The sequence below is a fragment of the Megalobrama amblycephala genome, linkage group LG16, assembly GCF_018812025.1.
Source record: "Megalobrama amblycephala isolate DHTTF-2021 linkage group LG16, ASM1881202v1, whole genome shotgun sequence".
NCBI classification, from domain to species: domain Eukaryota; kingdom Metazoa; phylum Chordata; class Actinopteri; order Cypriniformes; family Xenocyprididae; genus Megalobrama; species Megalobrama amblycephala.
This window is the reverse complement of record NC_063059.1, coordinates 9,075,338-9,099,574: the sequence shown is the minus strand read 5'-3', so window position 1 is coordinate 9,099,574 and position 24,237 is coordinate 9,075,338. Positions and strand designations below refer to the sequence as shown.

Below are 24,237 nucleotides of genomic sequence, written 5' to 3'. Positions count from 1 at the left end.
CGAAAGATGAAAGGAAAGGGTGTGTGGAAAGCCCTTATATGGACATGGTTTGGGTGTGTTTTATGCAAATGACTAACCTCGTGCTCCGCTCATTTAGAATACTCCAAATTCATTAACATTAGAACGAGGTTAAGAATCGCTTTGAATTTATTCAGCTCTGTGTTTGTGAGTAATAATGTTCTGTAGAGAGTTTGCTACATTTCCTCACACCTGATCTGAACTTTAATCACACTCTCTAATCTGTGCTTTTATAATCACTCTGGTCATTCTCTGGCTTGTACATATGACTGTATATGGGTGAACGTGAACACTGTACGTTTCTTAAACAGGAAGTGACATGTCAAGTTATTGCTGCATCAGCATCATGTGGTCTGCATGTGAACAGGAAGTGGAAACAGTAGGACAGGAAGCACACATTGTCCTCTCGCTTCAGAGCCTGTCAGTTGTTGTGTGTATGTGTAAGAAGGCCATTGCTCCACTCACACCTTACCAGAATTAAATATATTATCAGTGTAATATCAGCCATTGATCACCCTTCTCTCAAGAAATCAGGACCAGCATCATTGTGAAAAGCCATGTCAGCTGACCACTTATCTGAACTTTGATTTCCTTCCATGAATCTCTGAATAGGAAAACGGTTCTTTTGGCGAGGAGCGTTACCTGAGTAGAGATTTGGTGAAGTCAAGCTACCCACAAACATTTCCCTGTTAGTTTATGGTGAGGTCAGTTACTGGGTAAACACATTCCAGCACAGGGTGGGTCCATCTGTCTCTCTCTCTCTCTCTCTCACTTTATCTCTCACCTTCTCACTCTCTTACCCACATAGTCTTTCTTTGTCTTTCTTTTTGTATTCTCTCTATCTTGTTTCCGTAGTCACTGATATATCAGACACCACAGGTCTTGTCTTGATTTTAGTCTCACACTAATTGTTTAGGCATGTGATGTTTCCTTTTATCTGATTTGCCTCCTTAACTTTAGGTTTTTACTAGGGCTGGGTATTGACACAATTTTCACAATTAGATTCGATTAGATACTATTCACATGCTTGCGATTCGATTTCGATTTGATTCAATATCGATTATCTTGAATGTAGTTTTTCAGATACTGTACATGGCAAATTTTCTAGAGGAAAAAAAAATCTCTCAACTAATGCTGTAAACTACACATAGGAGTCAGTTGGTACTACTATAATAATATTGAAGGTTAAATTAATACTTTAAAGTGTTTGTATACAAACACTTAAATTACACTCAATGTTTTTATTATAAATAAAGTTTAGAATTACATAATCATATTTCTACTCCAATTCGTTTTTTGGAAATATAAACATTTAAATCGCGGCTGTCATAACTGATTTATTCAAACATGCATTAAATATTGAAGAACATTAAAAATTATAATGAATATGTAATGGTACATTGCTATATTTATCAGAATGTAGCCTTCTAGAGTTCACTTTTCTAGCTGACTAATAAGTTTATGGTCACTGAATATGTTTTTCTGAGGTAAATGTGATGTTACGTGACATTGTTTACTAGCTGTTTCGTTGACGTCTTTCCAAGGTTGAAACACTAATTGAGCTATTAAACGAGACATGATAAGGATTTCGGTAAGTTGTACTGTATATTTTAACATACCTTCAGATGTTTAGTCATGTTTATTTTGCGCTGTAACTGGTATTAAAGCGGATGAGAGGACATTCACATGCGCTCCGTGCTGACGCTTCTCTTTAACTGAGGCATTAAAGCGATCTGTCACGTCACATTAAACGGCGCCAAAATGGTATAAGATTGACGTCATTTGAATTCTGAGACTTTGCTTCATATCAGAAGTAACAAAGCACAAAGATTACTGCGATTTATTGGATGGGAGGCGCGCTACATGTTCTGTTCATTCATCAACTGAAAACAGACTAGACTAATAGATTCTTGGGATTTAAGAAATAAAAAAAAAAATTAAGGAATTGTTGATTTGTTACTCTAGTCGATAGACTGACCGATGCTGTGCGATTAAAATTCCACGAGGAGACTGCGAGTAAAGCGGCACCTGAGGCTTCCCATTTCTAGGACACACGTATTTCATCACTGGACTGTAGTAATGAGACTTTCACAACATAAATCGGCACAATGCCAAATGATTTTGTCTCATTGTAACAACGGAAACGGCTTAAAATACTCTGTCATTTATGGTCATACAGATAAGAGCAAGACATCATTCGAAACTGTTTTTATGTATGTACACTCAATAAAATCAAAACATTGTTCTTTTATATAATAAAGAAAACAAATAAGGATGCTGCTTCCTGCCATCCCGGTTCAGTGCTTCCCACAGGTTTGAAATATACTTGCGGTGGTAGCCAGGTGAAAAATCCTCCTATTACCCATGGCACAAAAATGTCTACTACATGTGACAAACAACAAAAAAAAAATTTATTTATTGAAATTCATTTTAATTACGTAGGCTACTATGTAATTACATACTAATACACAGACTACAATAGTTTAGATAAAGTATAAGAGGATAAAAATAATTTAAAAAAACAAGGAAAAATTTGTCTCCAAATATGCCAGCCAAGTAAAGATATGTGTGGGATGCACTGCAGTTTCCTTTCTGTGATGTTAGTTAATGGAGCTTGTCACAAAATTAATCGAAACTCGGTGTATAGGCTGGTTAGCAACCTCTTGCATGCCATCTGAACTCTTGCTTTGGGTTGGTGCATAGATCGTCTCTTCGTCTGCTCTTTTTCCTGTTGTGTCGGTTAGCAAACAGCGTTGCATTACTGCACACCCCCTTCTGGATTGGAGTGTGGATTGCCTGTGATTGACTGTATCCGGTGTCTGACTGTATGCACTGAACAGTGACGTCTGTACCGTGACTGTTTGGGATGAATACATGTACCGTTACACCCCTATTATTGTTTCATAAAAGCCTCCAAGTCCATGCTGTATTGTGATGACATGGTAAAGATTTCAAATGGTGCATGTAGTTGTTATTATTAAAGATTAATATGAAGTGAGTTGTGCAGTGTTGCAGTTTGATGAGTAGTTTGTGCTTTTCGAATGTTTGGGGTTGGTACAAGGATTTAAAAAAAAAATGTTTTTAAGTCTCTTATAAGTTTCACCAAGGCTGCATTTATTTGATCAAAAATACATTAAAACAGTAATATTTAAAAAAAAAAAATTAAAAAGAGTCATTTTAAAGTTGCAGTCTGCGATTTTTCCTCTTTGTCGCCATCTCTTGTTTGAAACCTGCAATTGCAGTCATATGCGGAACAGTTATCTGTACGTGCGTTGTGCATCGCCACAGATCGTCAGCGCGGATGAATCTAATGTTTGCTGTCAGTCACCGCACCGGTGTGGATACTGAACTTCAGAATCACAGACTCTACGTCTTGGAAGTATGACCAATATAAGAATTTTCACTGGAAAATATAATTTTTTGTTCTGTTTTTTTGTTTTTTTGCCACTTTTGTTCTGACCAACTGAGGAAAAAAGCATTAGGCCTACAATAAATCGTGCTGCCAATGATGATTAAATCTAACGATCACTTAGCTCAGATCATGCTAAGCCATGCAAATTATTATTACTGTTATACTTCGTTCTCAAATCGTTAATGTTAACAACATCAGCATTACTATGACTATGTGTATATTAGTGTTACCTGTAGATTTCAATTTCTGTAGCCTTTTGATAATTTTAGTGTGTCCTTGCTGAATAAAAGTAATAATTTCTTTCAAAAATAAGTTTTACTGTCTGCAAACTTTTGAACGGTATGAATACTTTTCTGCAGACATCCTATGTCAGATGTTTTTGTGTGTGCATGTTTGTGGGTTTGTTGATGGCTTCCATTGATATGTGTTCAGAGGAAGTTTCAGCATTTTTGCTGGCAGTGATTTCTTAAGAGGAACCAAAGTATTGCGTAAACTCTCTAAACTCACACCCACACGCTCACAGACCTAATAAACGTACATATTTCTCTTTTCTTGCCGTACATTTATCACTGTGAGGAGACTGGCCTCTCGCCCAGTTTCTGACCCATTTTCCCCAAGCCCATCATCCACCTGCTCAGAGCATCATCACACGCACAACCCCAGTACAACCACCAATGGCACAAGCACATCTCACACTTGTGGCTTTTCTCATTACTGAAACCAGATGCGCATCTGCAGGCTCACCCGTTGTGTGAAGTTGATGCCAAAGTTCTCACCACCATCTAAAATGGCTTTCTCACACGCTACTCTTAAAGGTTAAATGTTGGCCTTAGGCACAGTTAGCTAACTTTCCATCTCAAACATTAAAACAAAACATTGGCGTTCTTTTGAAAGCTGCTCTTGTGTGGAAGCACTTTAGTCAAATAAAAACCCTGTGAACAAATACAAGTAACCCAGTACACGTGGGATCAGGCCTGTGTTTCTCTTCATGTTTCTGTGGGTATGTGTGTCAGGGTCATTCATTAGGCAGTGCTGCCCAACATTGGTGTAAATCCATCTAGTGGTGTCCTGAATCCTGATCTAAATGATTTTCAGTTATCCTGGTGATTTGGAGTAAATCTTTTGGTGTCATTTCTCAATAACTGGCTGTGATTCATATGTTATTGGACAGCTGTCTCAGCAAGCCCCTCCCCTAAGATGGCATCATAATGATGCTTTAGTGTTCTAGTGGCCAGTCTCTGATGCTTCTTGTCTGGCAAGTGTGTGACGTACTTTTGCCTGATGAAATGAGGACCCCCTTTTTATAGAATGCAGGCTGAATAACAAGAGACCGTTCACCCACTTTGAGGTTGATCCCATTTATTTTTTTAAAGCTCTGTCGTAATCTTAAATCAGAATAACTTCAACTTCCTCTTGCAGCCACATCTCTTCCTTCCCTGATGACGTGTTTACTGGCATGAGGGCGGGACAACCTGTCACTCACAGCAATAGCACACCACAATGATCCAATCAATTCCCAGGAGAGAAAATCAAGTTTTTTCTTGTTCATGAAACTGTATATATGTCACACAATAGGGAAGAACTATCACAACTTCTGTTTCATGACAACTTTAACAATGACGTGAATATAAAATATGTGCATTTTAAATATGAGGAATACGTTTTGGTTCTCTGTTTGTATTCTGTGTGCACTGGTTAATTTTATCTTGTGACCAGTAAAGCGTCAATCACTAGAGATCTGATGAATTTTAGAGATGCTGTGGCTAGAGGGATAGTTCACCAAAAAATTTAAACTTTGTCATCATTTAATCTCCATCATGTCAATCAAATCTTATGACTTTATTTCTTCTATAGAACACAAAATGGACTTCGTTTACTCTTGTTTTGAGAGGTACATAATAAGAGGGCCGGGGCTAGGCGACCTAAGAACACTCCCAAGTGGGCTGAAAGTTGGCTTATATTACTTAAAATAAAAGAAAACAAGGTTTTAAATTAGCCAAAACAGCTAAAAATCAAGATGTAAGCTAAAATCATACTTTAATTTGTTCCCTTAAAGGTGTCCTAGAACCAGTTTTTTCAAGATGCAATATAAGTCTAAGGTGTCCCCTGAATGTGTCTGTGAAGTTTCAGCTCAAAATACCCCATAGATTTTTTTTAAATAAATTTTTTTAACTGCCTATTTTGGGGCATCATTAACTATGCACCGATTCAGGCTGCGGCCCCTTTAAATCTCTCGCTCCCTGCCCCCGAGCTCTCGACTATAATACAGTGCGTTTACAAAGTTCACACAGCTAATATAACCCTCAAATGGATCTTTACAAGATGTTCATCATGCATGCTGCATGCATGCATCGGATCATCTGAGTATAGTATTTATTTGGATGTTTACATTTGATTCTGAATGAGTTTGATAGTGCTCCAGTGGCTAAAGCTAACATTACACACTATTGGAGAGATTTATAAAGAATGAAGTTGTTTATAAATTATAAGCAACGGCTCTCTTGTCTCCGTGAATACAGTAAGAAACGATTTTTAACTTTAACCACATTTAACAGTACATTAGCAACATGCTAACGAAACATTAAAAAGACAATTTACAAATATCACTAAAAATATCATGATATCATGGATCATGTCAGTTATTATTGCTCCATCTGCCATTTTTTGCTATTGTCCTTGCTTGCTTACCTAGTCTGATGATTCAGCTGTGCACAGATCCAGATGTTAATACTGGCTGCCCTTGTGTAATGCCTTGAACATGAGCTGGCATATGCAAATATTGGGGCGTACATATTAATGATCCCGACTGTTACGTAACAGTCGGTGTTATGTTGAGATTCGCCTGTTCTTCGGAGGTCTTTTAAACAAATGAGATTTACACAAGAATGAGGAAACAATGGTGTTTGAGACTCACTGTATGTCATTTCCATGTACTGAACTCTTGTTATTCAACTATGCAAAGGTAAATTCAATTTTTGATTCTAGGGCACCTTTAACAACTGCAATATTTTTTTTTTTTTTTTTTTTTTTTTTTTTTTTTTTTTTTTTTTTTTTTTTTTACAAACCAGGGTTCTCATAAATTTGGACAACCTGGATATATTGTATGAGGGAATTTTAAAAGTGTGACTTCTAAACATAAAAAGCCATGAACATTTAGTTATTGAATTTGTGGAATTTATATATATAATGTTTGAAAATGAGCAGCTTTGTCATTAAAGCAGAAATATGCCAGAAACATCTTGGGGGGGCAAGAAGACAAAGAGGTTGAGAACCATTGTACATGCTTGTGTGTTTCCTACAAAAAGCTAGTATATGATTTCAGAAGAGTTGAAATATAGTGCAAAAGATGTATAATCAATTTTATGTGGCTGTTATCTTTTTAGGAGCTTGACAACATCTTGCCAAATGAATAATGTAAAAACGTATTCATAGCACATTTACATAATTATTAAAGGTTATATTATGAGGCTGCTGAAGTATTATTACTGGTGCCTTGGTTACAGGCAGTTTTGGGACCTTTGGGTAAGTTAGACGTTCAGCTTGAGGAAATTTGTTGAAGCCGAATGGTTCTTGGTGGCCACGGTTACAGAATCCCAAACTCATGCCAATGGCCCGCAGCAGGTTGTGTGAATAATTTAGCACCTGGTCTAATCTTACCAAGGCCTTTCTGTTCATGCCCTTCAGAATTTATCACTGAATGCCTCGTGTCACCATAGGGGAAATACACACACACACACACATACACAAAATATCTATATATATATATATAGTATAGAGGAAGTTACAGGTGACATCCCCAGAAGTGGGAAATTTTTTGGAGGGAATTTACCAGTGTACATGGCATGCATTCCCATATGCAAACAGCCAGCGATTGTTAGTGCAGAAGTGCTGTGTTGGCGTGTTTGGATGTGCCTTTGGGGGTTTCGAGGCAGTGTGTTTGTGTGAATGGTGTTTTGAACATCTGTTGCAGCTCAGGTGTCAGATGAACTGTCACCCGTTTCAGCACAGAGGGACGGCAGAGTAGATTTAGATGTCTTTTCCATACTTACACGTACTAAACGCTCCCTCCCATTCCACTGGCATAGAAACAGGTGCGTGTGTGAGTGTTTCTTAAAGCAATAGTCCACCCAAAAATTAGTGTGTTCCACGAAAGAGAGGAAATCATGAGGTTTAGTAAATGAATTTTCGATATTTTGTGAATTGTTTCATTTAACTACCTAAATGAACTTCCTGTTAGTTATTAGCTATTGGTTATAAATGGCATCATTAGATGGAAGAGATCAGGGGGTGGAAATAACAAAACGGATGCGTAAGAGAATCAGAGGCAGCATGTCCTCCAGTACACACACTCAGATCCCTAGAGAGCAAATCTGAGCAAGCTAACAGGGTAAATACAGGAAGGAAGCGGGCTTTCTAATGGGCAGCCCTTACACATGTTTACATTGCTCTTGGGCATTCAGAGATCAAGTGTTCAAAGATAATCATGAGGCTGTGCACAGACTCATTCAAAGACACATTGGATCATCAGATGGTCATCCATTTGTCTTCAGTTCCTATGTTTTGTAATTTACAGTTTGCTAATTATGAAGTTATGTGGAAAGAAAATGGACATTGTGTTGGGCAATTACACTAACATTCAAATGTTTGGAGTAACAACAATTAACAACCGTTTTCAACATTGATAATAAAAACATTAATTTCTTGAGCAGCAAATCGGCATATCATGATTGATATGCCGATAATCATAGATGATTTCTGAAGGATCATGTGACACTGAAGACTGGAGTAATGATGTTGAAAATTCAGCTTTGATCACAGGAATAAATTACATTTTAAATAATTTATATTATTACTGTTTTTACTGTATTTCGATCAAATAAATGTAGCCATGGTTGAGCATAAGAGACTTTCAAAAAAAAAAAAAACTAACCAACCCCAAAATTTGAATGTTTTCTCTTTTTTTTTTAATTTTCCTGGCAAAAACAGGAAACTTTTTTAGCAGTGTTACAATAAAATGAAGAGCTAAAGATGAAATAAGGGATGTTGTTCACCAAAAAAGGAGCGAAACTAATTTTATAATTTGTAAACCATCCTTCTAGTCGATGCATTCATTTCAATAGTTTACGTAAGAACGCTTTTACTAATGATTTACAGAAATTCAGGTTTCTTTAACTAGGCCTTGGGTGTGTAATTAATGATCTAGTTCTGCTACAAAGTATGATGGGAAAGCTTTCGCCTCATGAAATGGCTAAATGTGCATTATTTTTCTGACAAGCTTCAAAAGCAAACAAATACTTCCAAACTAAATTACAATAACTCAATCATGACTCATATCAATTAGCTTCTATTAGCTTTTTTTAACTGACATTCCACCAGCTCAAAAAGTCTAAACTCAAAGATAATCCTACAGTGAATTACAACAGTCTAGTGCCGTTTATGTTCGCTCATTACCTAAATGCGATCGTTCCGATGTGATTTGAAGGCAGCATTAGCTCACCACTCTCTTTACACTATCAGTCTCTTCCACCCCCGCATACACACATACCCCTCGTTCTCTCCCCACACAGACTTGGCGAGGTGCCAAGCAGTCTGAATTTGTCCTTGTCCTAGATCTGTGTGTAATAAGCAGGTTTGTAATGAAGAGTTACAGCGAGAGTGAGCAGAAAATCTAATTCACACTACAGGAGATTAACAACCTTTCCTTTATTTAATTAATCTGTTACCATTTTCTTTTTCTTTCCCCTTTAGACGAGGCCTGAATCCTCCCCACAGAGTGAAGTCTATCTCCATGACGACTTTCACGCAACAGGAAATTGAATTTCTACAGAAGCATGGAAATGAGGTAATTGATGGTGGCATAGTCAAAGTGCAGTGACATTTTTATTGACACAGCGATTGTGTCGTCATCTCTGTGAACTGTTTGTGCTGATAGTTGGACGCCACCGAGTTTATGATTTACAAGGGCATGTTGATGAGAAGATAATGGAATTTTTGGAATTATTTTTCTTGTTGAAAACGCCCTGCTTCAACAGCGAATTACGTCAATAAAATTATGAGACAGTTGTTCTAAAAATAGACTAGCCCTATGTGTATATATAGATAGATAGACAGACCGATAGATTCTCTAAGAGCTTCTTCTGACCACTTTTCATCTCCCCCTTCCTTTTCTCAACATTCCTGGGATTTTTCCCAGGTCTCGTGAGGCCTGATTTACGAGGATGAGCTGGAAATGATGTTGCGTGCCGAGGAGACTCGACTTATTTGAGCGCTCTGTGTCTCATTACGCACACGCTGTAATCTCCCATTTAAACCATGGTGAACTTCAGAATGATCGTGTGCACACATTTTGTTTTATGAAGTTGTTTTATGTGGGTCCAGTTCGAACCAGTCTGATCAGACAGCGGGTTTGGTGTATTAAAGTCTCACAGCATCTGTCAGTCTGAACTTCTGATTTGGTTTTCGATGATGAGGGCATGTCACGCAAACTGTTGAAGTTGGCAGATCTTCAGTAATTTGTCTAGCTTAGTAAGTGACTATAACTTAAGCCCTATTCGGACGGGACTAGTTTCACAGGGGGACGTTAGAGAAATTTCTGTTTCACAGATGTACTTTGAGATTTTAATCCCGTCCGAATCTGCGCAAATTACCTACTGTTTTTCGTCAAACTCGGCGGTCCTCAGAAAAATCTAATCCCGTCCGAATGCGAATGTCTGTGATTTCCGAAAATGTTTTTTCCAAAACGCTTTTTCTTGTGTGTTTTGGTCAACGTGAACTACCGTACAATCTCTCGCTATCGCGCCGGTATTCAAGTTTCTGCTTTTTGCGCACCGATAATGGAGATGTGTTTGGTAGCTACACTGCGAAGAAATAAAAAAAATAAATCAACAAGAAGAGCCAAATCACGTAAACTGTTAAGACTGGCTACTGTAATATCAGTTTCAGGTAAGATTACTTTCATTTCTGCACTTAATTACAAAACGTGTAAATTATAGTATAAGTTAAAACTTTTTATTCCAGTGGGTTTATTATAAGAACCCAGTTCTATTAAATCATGATGATAAATGTATGTTTAATTTTTTTCACACTACAATTTTTATAAAATGTTTACAAAACACTAAATGTGTTGGGACGTTTTACTTTATATTTCAAAGTGCATTCTGAACACGTGATCTTCTGAAATGCCCACATGTAAAACACAGACACTCCTACCTCGGTAATAAACACGGAGATGTTAGTCCCGTCCGAATCCGTACATAAAATCACAGACGTAGGTTGATAAGAATTGTTACTCAAACGTCGTTTGGAAAACTAGTCCCGTCCGAATAGGGCTTTAGTAAGTTATAGTACCATGTTTTTGTGACAACTGGTGGGTTTTGACCTAAAACTGGGCCTTTTCTATTGGGATCATAGACAGCAGGAAAAAAAACAATGATAAATGCAAAAAATAAAACACAAATAGTGATATAACTTTGCATAGTGCACAGTTAGAACAGCAAAACATACCAGCTGTTAAGAGGAAGGTGAAAACGCTTTACATAAACTACTGTTCAAAATTTTGAGATCAGTAAGTGGTTTTTTTTTTTTTTTTTTTTGGAAAGAACTTAATATTTTTATTCAGCAAGGATGCAGTTACTGTTGCAATAAAAATACATTTATAATGTTTCAAAGAAATTCTGGGGGTTTTTTTGCTCAAAATATGCACACACTGCCTTATTGAACAACACAAGAAACACTCAAAATGTTGGGGTCTGTAAGAATTTTTTATTTTATTTTTTTTTAAATAAGTATCTTGTGCTCATCAAGGTTGTATTTATTCGATCAAAAAATAAGTTATATTGTGACATATTATTACAATTTAAAATAACTTTTTTTCTATGTTAATATATTTTTAAGTGTAATTTATTTTAGATTTATGTAATTTTCAGCATAATTACTCCAGTTTTCAGTGTCGCATGATCCTTCAGAAATCATTCAATATGCTGATAAGAAATTCAGGATTTTGATAATAGAAAGAACAGAATTTCTTTGAAACATTATAAATGTATTTTTATTGCAACAGTAACTGCATCCTTGCTGAATAAAAATATTAAGTTCTTTCCAAAAAAAAAAAAAAAACCTTACTGATCTCAAAATTTTGAACAGTAGTTTATGTAAAGCATTTTCACCTTCCTCTTAACAGCTGGTATGTTTTGCTGTTCTAACTGTGCACTATGCAAAGTTATACCACTATTTGCGTTTTATTTTTTTGCATTTATCATTGTTTTTTTCCCTGCTGTCTATGATCCCATTAGAAAAGGCCCAGTTTTAGGTCAAAACCCACCAGTTGTCTCAAAAACATGGTACTATAACTTAAACATGTCTTATGTCTTAAAATTAGGGCATAGGCAGAGTTTGGGGGGGGGCCACCCCCACCCCTCAGACCAGAGACATTTATGATATGATTGTGGGAGCTATGAATAAAATAAAAATAAATTATAGAATTCACATTTTCTCATTTTATTTGTCTTATCCTATTATTTTAGAGAGTAGAATGAGTAAATTAGGGCTAAATCATTTTTAAATACTATACTAAAAAAACATTCTCTTCCAAGTCCCAACTCGCCAATCATATCACGGTGGTACACGAGATGACTCTCTTCTCGTTCTGTTCCCGCTTTAGTTTAGGCTTATGCTAAATAGCAGGCTTACTAAACTAAATGGATATATATTCCTCTACACATCTTTGAAAAGATGTAGCTTCCTCTGCATTAGGTAACGTTAGGCCTAAGATGAGTTTTTGACTGTTTGCATAGCAGTCATTCATTATAAATTTTAAAATGTAGAAGATATGATATATATTTTATGAAATATAGAGCATGTGTTAGATATATATATTAGGGCTGCACGATATATCGCATGAGATTGTCACGCGCATTTCGTCAGTAAAGCCGGTTCCCTGATTACCGCTAAATCGCCATCACCTGCTTTCAAATGGAGCGGCATTTAATAGACCGAACCGTAGTTCACTGACAAGCTACGCAATATCGCGTTCATATCGCAGATGAATCACCTTCGATAATGAACGCGATATTACTACAACTGCAGTAGAACTTATTTTACAATGTTTACTTTTATTTATTCCCTTAATCCTTTTAATACTCAATAATTATTTAATTCCTTTAAAACAACAAAAACTTAATTTAATTGATTATTGGCCAAAACACAAAAGTAATTATCAGTTTATTGGTATTTTGATCCCTAATGCTACAATAAAACATTTGAACAAAAATGCATACATTTTTTGATAGTATTCAGTATATACTGTACTGTGTACTTTGCAGTGGTCAGTTTAGTTAGTATTAGTACCATATAGTACCATTTTAGCTTTATTCTCATGGATGAGCCCAACCCGGCCTCTCCTGGATCAGCACAAGTTCATACAAACACAAAGTGTTAATACATTAATGTTTGAGGGTCAAAGAGCCCTTCCTTGAGTGTCTGTAGGGCTTCTTATCAGAGTCAAGTGATAATGTGTGTCTTCACTCTGCAGTTGCTATACATAATTAATAAGCTGCTACCACTATTTCTTAAGGGGGTGTGTGTGTTTACACACACAAATGTGTGTCTGCATTGATTATATCTAAATGGAGGCAGTGTCTTCACTGCTCTGAGAGGCTTTACACACACTCTCTCTCTCTCTCTCACACACACACACCGACAGCATGTCCTGCCTTAAGCTTTGCCTGTTTATTTATCAGTTGTGATATCTTAGTGTGTGTGCATGACTCACCAAGAAGAGTTTATTTAAATGTTTTCTAAGATGTCGTCTTGAGATATTGGTTTCCTTCTTGAAAATGTGTGAGTGCATGTATTCAAAGCAAGACTTTCCTTAGTATGAATGCTTGCATTGTTTTTTTTTTTGTTTTTTTGCACACATTTGAGGCAGTGGGAAAGAGATGCTGTCTTCTCTCTATAATAAACTGAGAAATAAAGGGACTGCGTTTCTCTAAAAACTATTGAAATCAAGTCTTTTTCATGTTTTCTGACATGGATGAATCTCTGTTTCACACATTTATGGTATATTTGCTCTTTAAATGTCTGATCTTTTTCTCTCTTTGTGTGTGTGCTTTCATGCATATGAAGGCATGTAAACAGATATGGCTTGGCCTTTATGACGACAGAAACTTGGCCATCCCAGACTTCAGAGAACCTCAGAAGGTCAAAGAGTTTCTTCAGGACAAATACGAAAAGAAGCGATGGTGAGGAAGAGCACAGACTGAAATGTTTATTGTTATGTTTGATATTTGAGGAATCATGAACAGTCAGTCATTGTTATTGAAAACCAAACCCCTACACAAAGCGGGCTGTACATTATCTCTTTTATTACATGACTACATGGTACATACCAATTAAATGAATAAGCTATATCATAAAATATTAATATAGCACATGTAAGTGATTCATATAATCTTGATTTGCACTTTATTGTATTTGAGGTGTCATAATGGTTAAGTATTACATGGTATTTTCTGAAACTTCCCCAGTGTTCACTGTACACCTCTAAGATTGGATTTGCATAGGCAAATATTTTTCTTGGCATAATAAAGATAGAAAAAAAAAAACGCATCACGGTGTATGTGGACTCTGCTCATTCTCTCAATCTTTTCTCTCAGGTATGTTCCTCCAGAGCAGGCTAAGACTGTGGCGTCGGTTCATGCGTCTATCTCTGGTTCATCTGCTAGCAGCACCAGCAGTACTCCAGAGGTCCGACCTCTCAAAACCTTACTGGAGGAATCAGTACCCAGTTTACACTTTAGCAAAAACACACCCAGCCAGGTAACACAACTGATATATACGCAATCGTTTAGTTTTTTTTTTTTTTTTTTTTTTTAAAGAAATTAGGCTGCTTTCATACTAGTTCTTTTGGTGCCCATCTGGGTCTGATTGACGTCAGAGATTGTTTCGTTTGAATGAAGTTAACCTTCGGGTGTGCACCCACGAACCAGTAGTCTGCATAAAAAGGGTGGTCTGGGGTGCGGTTCATGTGAACTCTGGTACAGTTTACTGCTGATATAATAAATAGATGCAAGTGCTTTGAAATCAAAACCAAATTTTCAAAAACCAAAATATAAAAAGTGAGGTGAACAAAGCTATGCATTTTTCCGCCTTCTCCTGTGTCGTTGTGATGGAAACGCACCAAGGTTCGGATCCAAATAATGTAATGTGAACACAATCCAGTGGGGGGGAACAATCGAACTTTGATTCGGACCAGGCAGTCGAACCAAGAGTAAAAGCTCCCTAATACTTTTATTCAGCAAGGATGTATTAAATTGATCAGAAGTGACAATGTTACGAAATTGTTATAATATTTCACATTCCTTACCGACCCCAAATTATATTTGTGATTAAGATTAAATTAACATTGGCCATCTTTACTTTCCTAATGAGAGTTTCTGGTCTTATTTTTGCCCTCAGTCTCCGGTTGTGTCACGCGCTCAGCTGGCCCAGCAGCAGTATCAGGACAGGAAGTTCGATCTGCTCAGCGAACTGGGTGGCGACATTTTTGCTGGTCCGCATTCTCAATCCACAGGCAACGCAAACTTTGCCAACTTTGCACATTTCAACAGTCATTCGGGTAAGAACACACTCACACTGCAACAAACCATCCATTTAAAAATCAGTACTTGAAGGTTCAGGACAAACTCTTAGGGTGATCACTGATGTGGTCTGGTTTCCCATCATCCTGCACTAGACTTATTGATAGTGTTGCCATGGCCACAAAACCCCTCATGAAATATAAAACCACTAATGCTACTGGTGTCTCTTGAGGATAATGGTCTTAAGTTGTATTGGTTAATGCCAGTAACGAGGTCCAGAGGTCTGTATGGCTGGATTGGAGCTAGTGCTTCTTGGGTAGAGGTTTTCTGTTCATGTCATCTTTTTTTTTTTTTTTTTTTGTCTTTGTGTAATTTCTGTGTTAGTGGGTTTGTTTTAGCAGTTTTGTCCGATTCATCATTGTATCATTCCACTTTATATCAGTGCGTTTAACGTCTTCGTACGCAAACAGCGTTTAAGTCGGCTAAATTTACAAGATTTTATTTTGACTGAAATGTGAGAATAAATTAATCTAAAAATTCAATTATCTTCCATTTCCTGACCGAAAAGAAACCTAAATTGACCTAAACGCTGGACACATTCATCCCATGGTTTCATTCCTCATCCCATTTTCTGTTTGTGTTTGTTTGTTTGTTTGTTTGTTCGTTCGTGGTGGACCCCAACAGCGCAGAATGCGAATGCTAATGCAGACTTTGCCAATTTTGATGCGTTCAAAAGTTCTGCTGCTCCAACCGCAGCAGCATTTCCACCAGCTCCACAGGACTCATTTCAGCCCACACAACCAGGTATAACACAAACACACAGCCAGGCACATGATTCATGAACATCCATTTAGCTCAAGCCTCCCCTTAAGAAATGAATCCTTGTCCATGTTGTGTTGTTAGAAATGTGATGGTGAAAGTCTTTCTGTCTCTTTTTTTTCATTACTGATTGTTTACATTCTCGCTTCTCAGCCATTCCTTCTTTTTATCAGTGTTTTGTTTTAATTATACACTTAATTCTCTTTAATAAAAAAATATTTTATTATTCTGTCATTTTAGTTCCTCACTATATCAGCTTGGCTTATTTTCCTTCTGTTCTTAAATGAGCAATTTTATTCAGCAAGAATGCATTATTGATGCAATATTGATTATGAATGCAGTATTGATCAAAATGTGAAAGTAAAGACATTTATAAAGATTTCTATTTCAAATAAATGCTGTTCTTTTGAACTTTCTATTCATCAAATAATCATAAAAAATGTATCACAGTTTCCACAAAAAATATTAAGCAGCACAACAGATTTCAACATTAATAATGAGCAGAGTGATGCACTAAAGACTAAAGTAATGATGCTGCAAATTCAGCTTTGCCATTGCAGGAATAAATAACATTATATTAGCATACAAAACCAGTTATTTTAAGTTGTAAAAATATTTCATAATGTTACTGTTACTGTATTTGATCAAAAAATGCAGGCTGGGTGAGCATGTGAGGCTTCTTTCAAAAACATTAAAATTGACCCCAAACTTTTAATAATTTTTATTACTTTTACTTTTTTTCTTTCCTGCTTTTCTTAACATACCTGCGCTGTCATTCACTCATTTCCTGTGCGTACGTCAGTGTACAACAGTCTCCCATTTAGTCGCAGTGTGGGAGAGTTTACCTCAACGCTGCCTCCACTGGCCATGCACAGTAAGTCAAAGCTTGTGTGTATGTGTCTTGTGCACACGCTAACCCCCCCTATTAATTTGCTGTTTGAAGTGGTTTTCCTGACGCTGTCAAATCCGATTTTCCTTATATAGCTCCTCAGGTATTCTCCAGAGATATCTCTGATTTGAAGGACGCTCTTAGTCAATGTTCCCTCTAAGCTTTGTGCTTCTGTTGTTGCTCCTGTTTAGATGGCAAAAAAACATGGATAAAGCTGACCTGTATAGGGAAAATCTTGAATCCTGAGCTAACTGAATGTTTTGGGTCACATTCAGCACATACTCTTACTGTGAACAAAACACATTATTCTTGAGATTTCTTGAGCTAAAACAACTTTTATAATATTTATCATTTTAAAATTAATGTCAAATTTCATTAAAACCGTAAAATTCGGCTTAAAGCAGCTCTGCAGAAAACAGTGATGCTATAAATAAATTAATTCAACAGTATTTTTTTTTTAGAGTAAATTATGTAATTATTTATGTAATAATTGTGATTATTATTATTAATGCTTGAATTATTATTGTAAAAATACTTATTAAAAAAATGTCCATGTTTTAAGCTGAGTTTATGGTTCTGTTAAAAATCAGGGTCTGCCCAAAACAATGTGTTAATTAGCCTTTCTACTGTGTTGTTGCTCCACGACAACAAAACTTAGAGGGAACATTAATCTTTTCTCTCCCTCTGTCACATACTTGCTCATCCTTTCTTTTCCTTCCACAGGTAGCTCATCAGGACTAGTTAATGCCAACTTTGCGAACTTCGATAACTTCCCCAAATCGTGCAGTGCTGATTTTGCCTCGTTTAGCTCCACCCAGAGTAACTCTGTGGGGGAGGGTCATAAAGCGGAAGCAGGCAGTGTCCCTGCGGATCGATACGCAGCCCTCGCCGACCTTGACAACATATTCAGCACCAAACCTGAGCAAGGTACATTTTCACACACTCATCCTATCTAGGCATGAAATGACCATTTTTGAGCAAGACTAATTTTTCTAAACATTTAAATGATTGTATTAAGGTGATGAGACACAGGGCAACTAATTAGGGCAACGGATAGTTGGCAGCAACTAATCAGAGAGGAGCAAATCTATTGCCAACCCAATAAATACTTTATTATAAACACTTGTTAGGCACTTTATTTCAACTTTTCAAATATTTTCTTCATTTTTATTAAATATAAATGCCTTTCTGATCTGATTTTTGATAAGAAAAGGGAGAAGAGCGAGTTTGGCAAAAGGCGGATTCGAGCCCACGTCGATCGCGTCAAAAGCTAAATTCACATGCCATACGCCCTACAGCCTATGCTACTACAGAATTTAAACAGAATGCGTCTTTTTAGAATTTAACTGAAAACATTTGTTTGCTAAATTACAGCCAACGCACATTTAATTGGATGCCTGTTGTTATTTTAAGCGTTAAATGAGGTAAATTCCCTGTTTTGGGTTGACACATGACAACTTACCAGCGTAAAAAGATACAAGTTCACTCTACTTTTCTTTGCTCCACTGCCATTGAGAGGCCGCATCTTGTTTGAATTTTTTTAGAAATCTCCGAACCGGTCACGTGATCAGCTGCTAGCATTCTGATTGGAGGATCTCAGAAAATTGCCCACGACCGATCTAAAGTATCCAGATATAAATTTGTTGCTCATTCTCAATTGGAAAGTGCCAAAGCAATATTACTCGGCAACATTGCTCAAAAAGTTGCCCCGTGTATCATGTATAGTCCTGTGCATTAAAGGGTTAGTTCACCCAAAAATGAAAATTGTCAAGCCCAAGAATGAGTGAAGAAGATGGCCTGAATGAAAATGCATATTTACTCAATTTTAATTTCAATTTCAAATGAGCTTTATTAGCATGACTGTGAATCACAGTGTTGCCAAAGCATTAACATATTATACATAAATAATAAAATAAACAAACAAAACATATATTTATACATCAATGTCATGTCACATGTCACTCTCTGACAGCGAATGGCACTGATGGAACAGCAGAAATGCAGCGGTTACCCCGGTAACACCCGTAAACAATGGAGCTGCTTTTAGCATTTAAATGTTTCAAACGGCCATTCAGATGTTTGTATTCACAATGGTGTTCATCACAGCACCAAATACTTAGACTTAAGGCTATTTATTTTCAAATTTAAATATTTTTATATTTTAATCTGGACTACTACAACATGCCCTAGGTTTTGTTTGCATACGCTCTGATTCTGTTCATTCACACTTTACAATAAGGCTTAATTAGTTAATTCATTAGTTAACATAAATGAACAATGAAAAATACTAATAAGCATTTATTAATCTTAATTTCAACATTTAATAACACTTTATTAGAATCAAATGTTGTAACTATTATTTAATGGAGCTGAGCTAACATGAACAAACAGTTATGAAACCTTTTATAATATGACAACACTTTTTTTTTTTTGCAAATTATTTCAATATCGTGATAATACCGTATACCTTGATAAAATCCTTAGCAATTATCTCAACATGAACATTTTTGATACCATCACATGCCTAATGCTAGCATGAATTTCAAAGTGCTTGGGTGCATGTGGAAAAAAAAAAAAAAGGTTTAAAATAACCAATTTCTGCCTCCCTCTGCAGGTACGAGTTCCGCCCCTCCATCAGCAGGTGTGGGTCCGCCCCCTCCACAGGCAGCTCTGTTGGGCGGCGATCGCTACTCTGCTCTAGCTGAACTGAACACTGTCTTCTGCTCCTCAGCGCCAAATGTGAGCGGCTACAACGCTGCCACCACAACACAAGGGTGAGGCTATAAAGAGACATGTCTCTTTTCCTCTCATCGTCTATTTCTCGGTCGTGTTGAACTCTTTCTCTCATTCAGGTCTATGTTTGGATCCTCTACAGCCGTTCCTCCAGCTCAAGCACAACAGGGTTTACCCAGCATGCTTCAGGGTTTTACAGGTAAACGTCTTTCAGATCTGTTGGAGATTTCCATTCTGCCGCCTTCATCGCATTTCCTACAACTCGACTGCGTTTTCTAACAGGGCCTTCAACGAATCCATTCGTCGCTCCGGGGGCTCCGCAGGCCACTAACCCATTTCAGACCAATGGGAGAGGAGCAGCACCAGGAGTGGGCGTGGCCACAGCAGGTATAGGCGTAGCTGCTAAATCTTAGTTTAAATAAGTCGATCGGTCAAACTCTGCGTTTTCTTTGCAGAGAATCTTCTCTGAATTCACAGCAGACTTTGTCCTCGGTGTCGAAAGAGTTTAAGACAGGAGAAGCAGCTCTTGTTTTGTGTCTCATTATTTATTTAACACACCAGAGGGCTTTGTGAAGAGTTTTAAGTGGGTCAGATACCCCCAGTCTCCATGCTAGGAGCTAACAGCTTGAGATCGCTCACACACACACACACACACACGATACAAAGGCACCGCAGAAGAGCTGCAGAGATTTCTATATCCCTGCGGCGGATAAATGTTCAGAGCGTGTGTTCGTGTTCCAGAGAGAGAAAGACAAAAGAAAAGACGTCTTCATTTAAATTTGATTTAGGAGATTTTTTTTTATATATATATATATAGGCCAAAAATGAGAACGGGACTGATGATTTTGTTTGGTTGTGTTCTTGACATGCTGTTCAGACATGTTAGGACCCCTGCAGGGTCAGGCTTACCCTGCAGCCCACTTTGGTATGTCCATCTCTCTCTTTCTCTCATTTTCTCCCTTATTTCTCTTCCTTTTCTGGGGCTTAGATTTGACATAGATTAGTAGGATAATATAAACATCACTGACCACAGTTCTGTGGTCATCCTGACATTTTGACCCCATTAAAGAAAGGTGTGCTTGTGTTGTCTTTCATCTGAGGTGGATGAACCCCAGATAATGTGTTGTCTTATTATCCTTTTGCATTGATATACCATGTTCACATCAGTGGTCTCCAGCTGTCACAGAAAATTGACCAAATGCATATACTTTCATTAGGCAATTAAAAATGATTTCATTAGTATTTCATTAGATACAAAATATCAAACCAAGTGGCATCTGCAAACAAATGATTCTACTCAGAACTAACTTTTATACTCTTAGAAAACATATTAACTTGAGTTCAAAATCCAAAACTTGTCATGAAAATTGGAGTTAAGGAGAAGAAATAAGTTTAAAGGGATAGTTCACCCAAAAATGAAAATTTGATGTTTTTCTGCTTACCTCCAGGGCATCCAAGATGTAGGTGACTTTGTTTCTTCAGTAGAACACAAATGATGATTTTTAACTCCAACTGTTGTGGTCTGTCAGTCATATAATGCATGTCAGTGGGAACTTCATCTATAAGAGTAAAAAAAAAAACATGCACAGACAAATCCAAATTAAACCCTGCGGCTCGTGACGACACATTGATGTCCTAAGACACACAACGATCGGTTTGTGCGAGAAACCGCACAGTATTTATATAATTTTTTACCTCTAATACACCACTATGTCCAACTGCCTTGAGCATCCAGTGTGTGAGGTCTGAAAACGCGGTTTTGCCAACGGAACAGACACACCGGATGCTCGAGGCAGTTGGACTTAGTGGTGTATTAGAGGTAAAAAATCATTGGTGTCTTAGGACATCAATGTGTCGTCACGAGCCGCAGAGTTTAATTTGGATTTGTCTATGCATGTTTTTTTATTTTTGTTTGTTTTTTAGATGGAGATTTTTTGGGAGATTTAGATGGAGTTTTTTTTAGACTCTTATAGATGGAGTTCCCATTGACATGCATTATACAGCTGACAGACGGCAACGGTTGGAGTTAAAAATCATCATTTGTGTTCTACTGAAGAAACAAAGTCACCTACATCTTGGATGCCTTGAGGATAAACATAAAAGTTTCATTTTTGGGTGAACTATCCCTTTAAGTAACTTAATGGGGGGGCTGTCGTGTTTTACAGTGTCCAGTCTTCAGTGTCACATGATCCTGTCACTTTTGATCAATTTAATTTTTGTATATGTATATGTTTATATATCATAAACTGTTGGTTGTTCTTCTCTGAGGGCTGTGTATTGTTTCTTTCCTTCTTTTTCTGCTGTAGTGCTTTTGTCATGTTTGTTATGTTATCTGCTCTACAGGTTTACTGCCAGAGATTTCTGTACTCAGGATAAAAATGTTTTTTTTTTTCTTTTCTTTTTTTAAGTCAACATGATCCTGTTTACTGTTCTTATTTTGAATGATTCATTCAAATGATTTATCTTCTACATTTAAAATTAAAATGTAGTAACTTGCTATGACTTTTAGGATTAGGGTTAGAAACCATAGATGTTAATACACAGCTTTTTGTGTCCCGTAGCCTCTTTCGGTCCACCGTCCATGAGCATGCCGACTGGGTTTGGAAACACTGCTGCATACAACCTTCCCACCAGCTTCAGTGGAAACTTCCAGCAGGCATTTCCTGGACAGCCGTTCACCCAGCCTCACGCGTATCCCCAACAACCCAACGGTAGGGGCTCAGGCAAACTTGTTGCACTGATTTTAATGTCATTATATTGATTGTTTATAATTCAGTCCACCGTTATGCAGCTTTTTGTAGAATGATTCTGCTGTACGTTAGCAAAGATTTTCACATGGTCACATTTTTTTGTAGTCACTTATTTGTTTTGTTAGGAGGTTTTGCTGCATTTGGTCAGGGTAAGGTCGCTCCTTTTGGACAGAACATGACGGGACCTGGAATAACCAACAATCCCTTCCTGGTGAGTAAAAGAACACATTTTTGCAAGACTGGAATTTTTGTTTTTTCATTCATTTTATTAATTTTTTTTTTTTTTTTTTAAGTCTACATTTTATTCCAAATTTGAATCTTTTATTTTGTTTTGCAATATATTTTTATTTTTGAAGCTAAGTATGTTATTTAGAATATATTAACAATTATAAATTATAATGAATAATTTATATATTTTAAAACTACATTTTATCCCAAATGTTCATTTGAGTCTCTTTATTTATTTTACAAAATATTTTTATTTTGAAGCTAAATTTGTTGTTTAGAATTTATTAACAATTATAAATTATTGATTTATATTTTAATTATATTTTAAGTCTACATTTTATCCCAAATGTTCATTCCAGTCTCTTTATCTAATTAATTTATTTATTTTACAAAATATTTTTATTTTGAAGCTAAATCTGTTGTTTAGAATTTATTAACAATTATAAATTGTTATTAATTTATATATTTTATGTCTACATTTTATCCCAAATGTTCATTCCAGTCTCTTTATCTATCCAATTAATTTATTTATTTTACAAAATATTTTTATTTTGAAGCTAAATCTGTGTTTAGAATTTATTAATAATTATAAACTGTAACTAGTAATAAAAATATTATAATTATAATATTTAAGTCTACATTTTATCCCAAATGTTCATTTGAGTCTTTATTTATTTTACACAATTTTTTTTATTTCCAAGGTATATCTGTTATTTAGAATTCATTTATAATTATAATTAATATTTTAAATTCTATATTCTACATTTATTGATAATTTATTATAAATTGTAATTAATAATATAATATATAATCTACATTTATTCTAAACGTTAAGTTGACTCCTATTTTTATTTATTTGCTTATTTTACATAATCTTTATTAAATCTACATTTAATTCCAAATGTTTGAGTATCTGTTTATTTATTTATCCATTTTACAAAGAATTTTAATTTTAGTTAAATTAAAATTAAAAGTTAAATTTAAAGAGTTTTTGTTTATATTTTTCTTTCTTTCTTTTCTCTTCCAGGCAGGGGCACCAGCAGCACAGTTTCCTGCAGGAGGCTCATCCACAAACCCCTTCTTATAGCACTCCTTTGACCTCCGGCGGGTGACCTGCGACTCGTTCGCACCTCTTGCACTGTTTTGTTGCGCAAGTAGCTTTAAAAAAAAACATCAATTTCTTAAAGAATTTTTTTACTGAATTTTAAGATCAGAAGGAAAAAGGAAAAAAAACAGCAAAAGAATAAATACATGATCCTGTCTATGGCAACATCCATAGCATCAGAAAACAAAACATGATGCAGGGTTGTCTGGAGAAAAGGAGCTTTTTTTTTTTACCATGCTCCTTTTGTCTTTCCTGTGAACTGGCCTGGAAATCATCTGCACAATGTGGCGGATAACTAAGTTATTGCAAACCTCCTGTTCATGTTAATGCTGCAATTCTGTATATAATTCTTTCATAGAAATTGCTAAATTTTAGATCTTTGTGCATATCAGTATTTGTATCTTTAACACATACACACACGTACACACACATACATATGCTGCATATATGGCGTTGACGTCCGCCATGCTGTGAATAACATAAAGCAAGAATGTGGAATTCCTTTTTGACATCGCCTTTTTGTGCTTTTGGAGTTTCTGAGAATGAGGCAAAAAAACATTGAGGAGCTACAAGACTCTTTTTGGATGTCAACTCCTCCTGAACTCATAAGACTCTGAATCAAGACCACTTATGTTACAGAAATCTAAGTTAATGTGTGTATATATATATATAAATAAATATACAATATATATTAAAATGAATTTTAC

At 36.3% G+C, this 24,237-nt stretch overlaps 1 protein-coding gene across 8 annotated transcripts in view; it reads left to right on the top strand.

The window, feature by feature from the left end:
• agfg1a (ArfGAP with FG repeats 1a) overlaps positions 1 to 24,227 on the top strand; it is a 31,273-nt gene extending 7,046 nt beyond the window's left edge. The window contains exons 2-15 of one of the 8 annotated variants that reach the window (XM_048162155.1): positions 9,179 to 9,272; positions 13,553 to 13,668; positions 14,083 to 14,245; positions 14,885 to 15,044; positions 15,688 to 15,810; positions 16,628 to 16,699; positions 17,438 to 17,641; positions 19,329 to 19,488; positions 19,567 to 19,646; positions 19,730 to 19,834; positions 20,325 to 20,372; positions 22,009 to 22,158; positions 22,323 to 22,408; positions 23,453 to 24,227. In XM_048162155.1, coding sequence (XP_048018112.1) covers positions 9,179 to 9,272; positions 13,553 to 13,668; positions 14,083 to 14,245; positions 14,885 to 15,044; positions 15,688 to 15,810; positions 16,628 to 16,699; positions 17,438 to 17,641; positions 19,329 to 19,488; positions 19,567 to 19,646; positions 19,730 to 19,834; positions 20,325 to 20,372; positions 22,009 to 22,158; positions 22,323 to 22,408; positions 23,453 to 23,512 — 1,621 coding nt within the window. In that variant the 3' untranslated portion in view covers positions 23,513 to 24,227. The remainder of the gene's footprint in view (positions 1 to 9,178; positions 9,273 to 13,552; positions 13,669 to 14,082; positions 14,246 to 14,884; positions 15,045 to 15,687; positions 15,811 to 16,627; positions 16,700 to 17,437; positions 17,642 to 19,328; positions 19,489 to 19,566; positions 19,647 to 19,729; positions 19,835 to 20,324; positions 20,373 to 22,008; positions 22,159 to 22,322; positions 22,409 to 23,452) is intronic. The other 7 variants (XM_048162156.1, XM_048162158.1, XM_048162157.1 and 4 more) reach the window with 7 other exon arrangements.
• Positions 24,228 to 24,237: the final 10 nt, after the last annotated feature.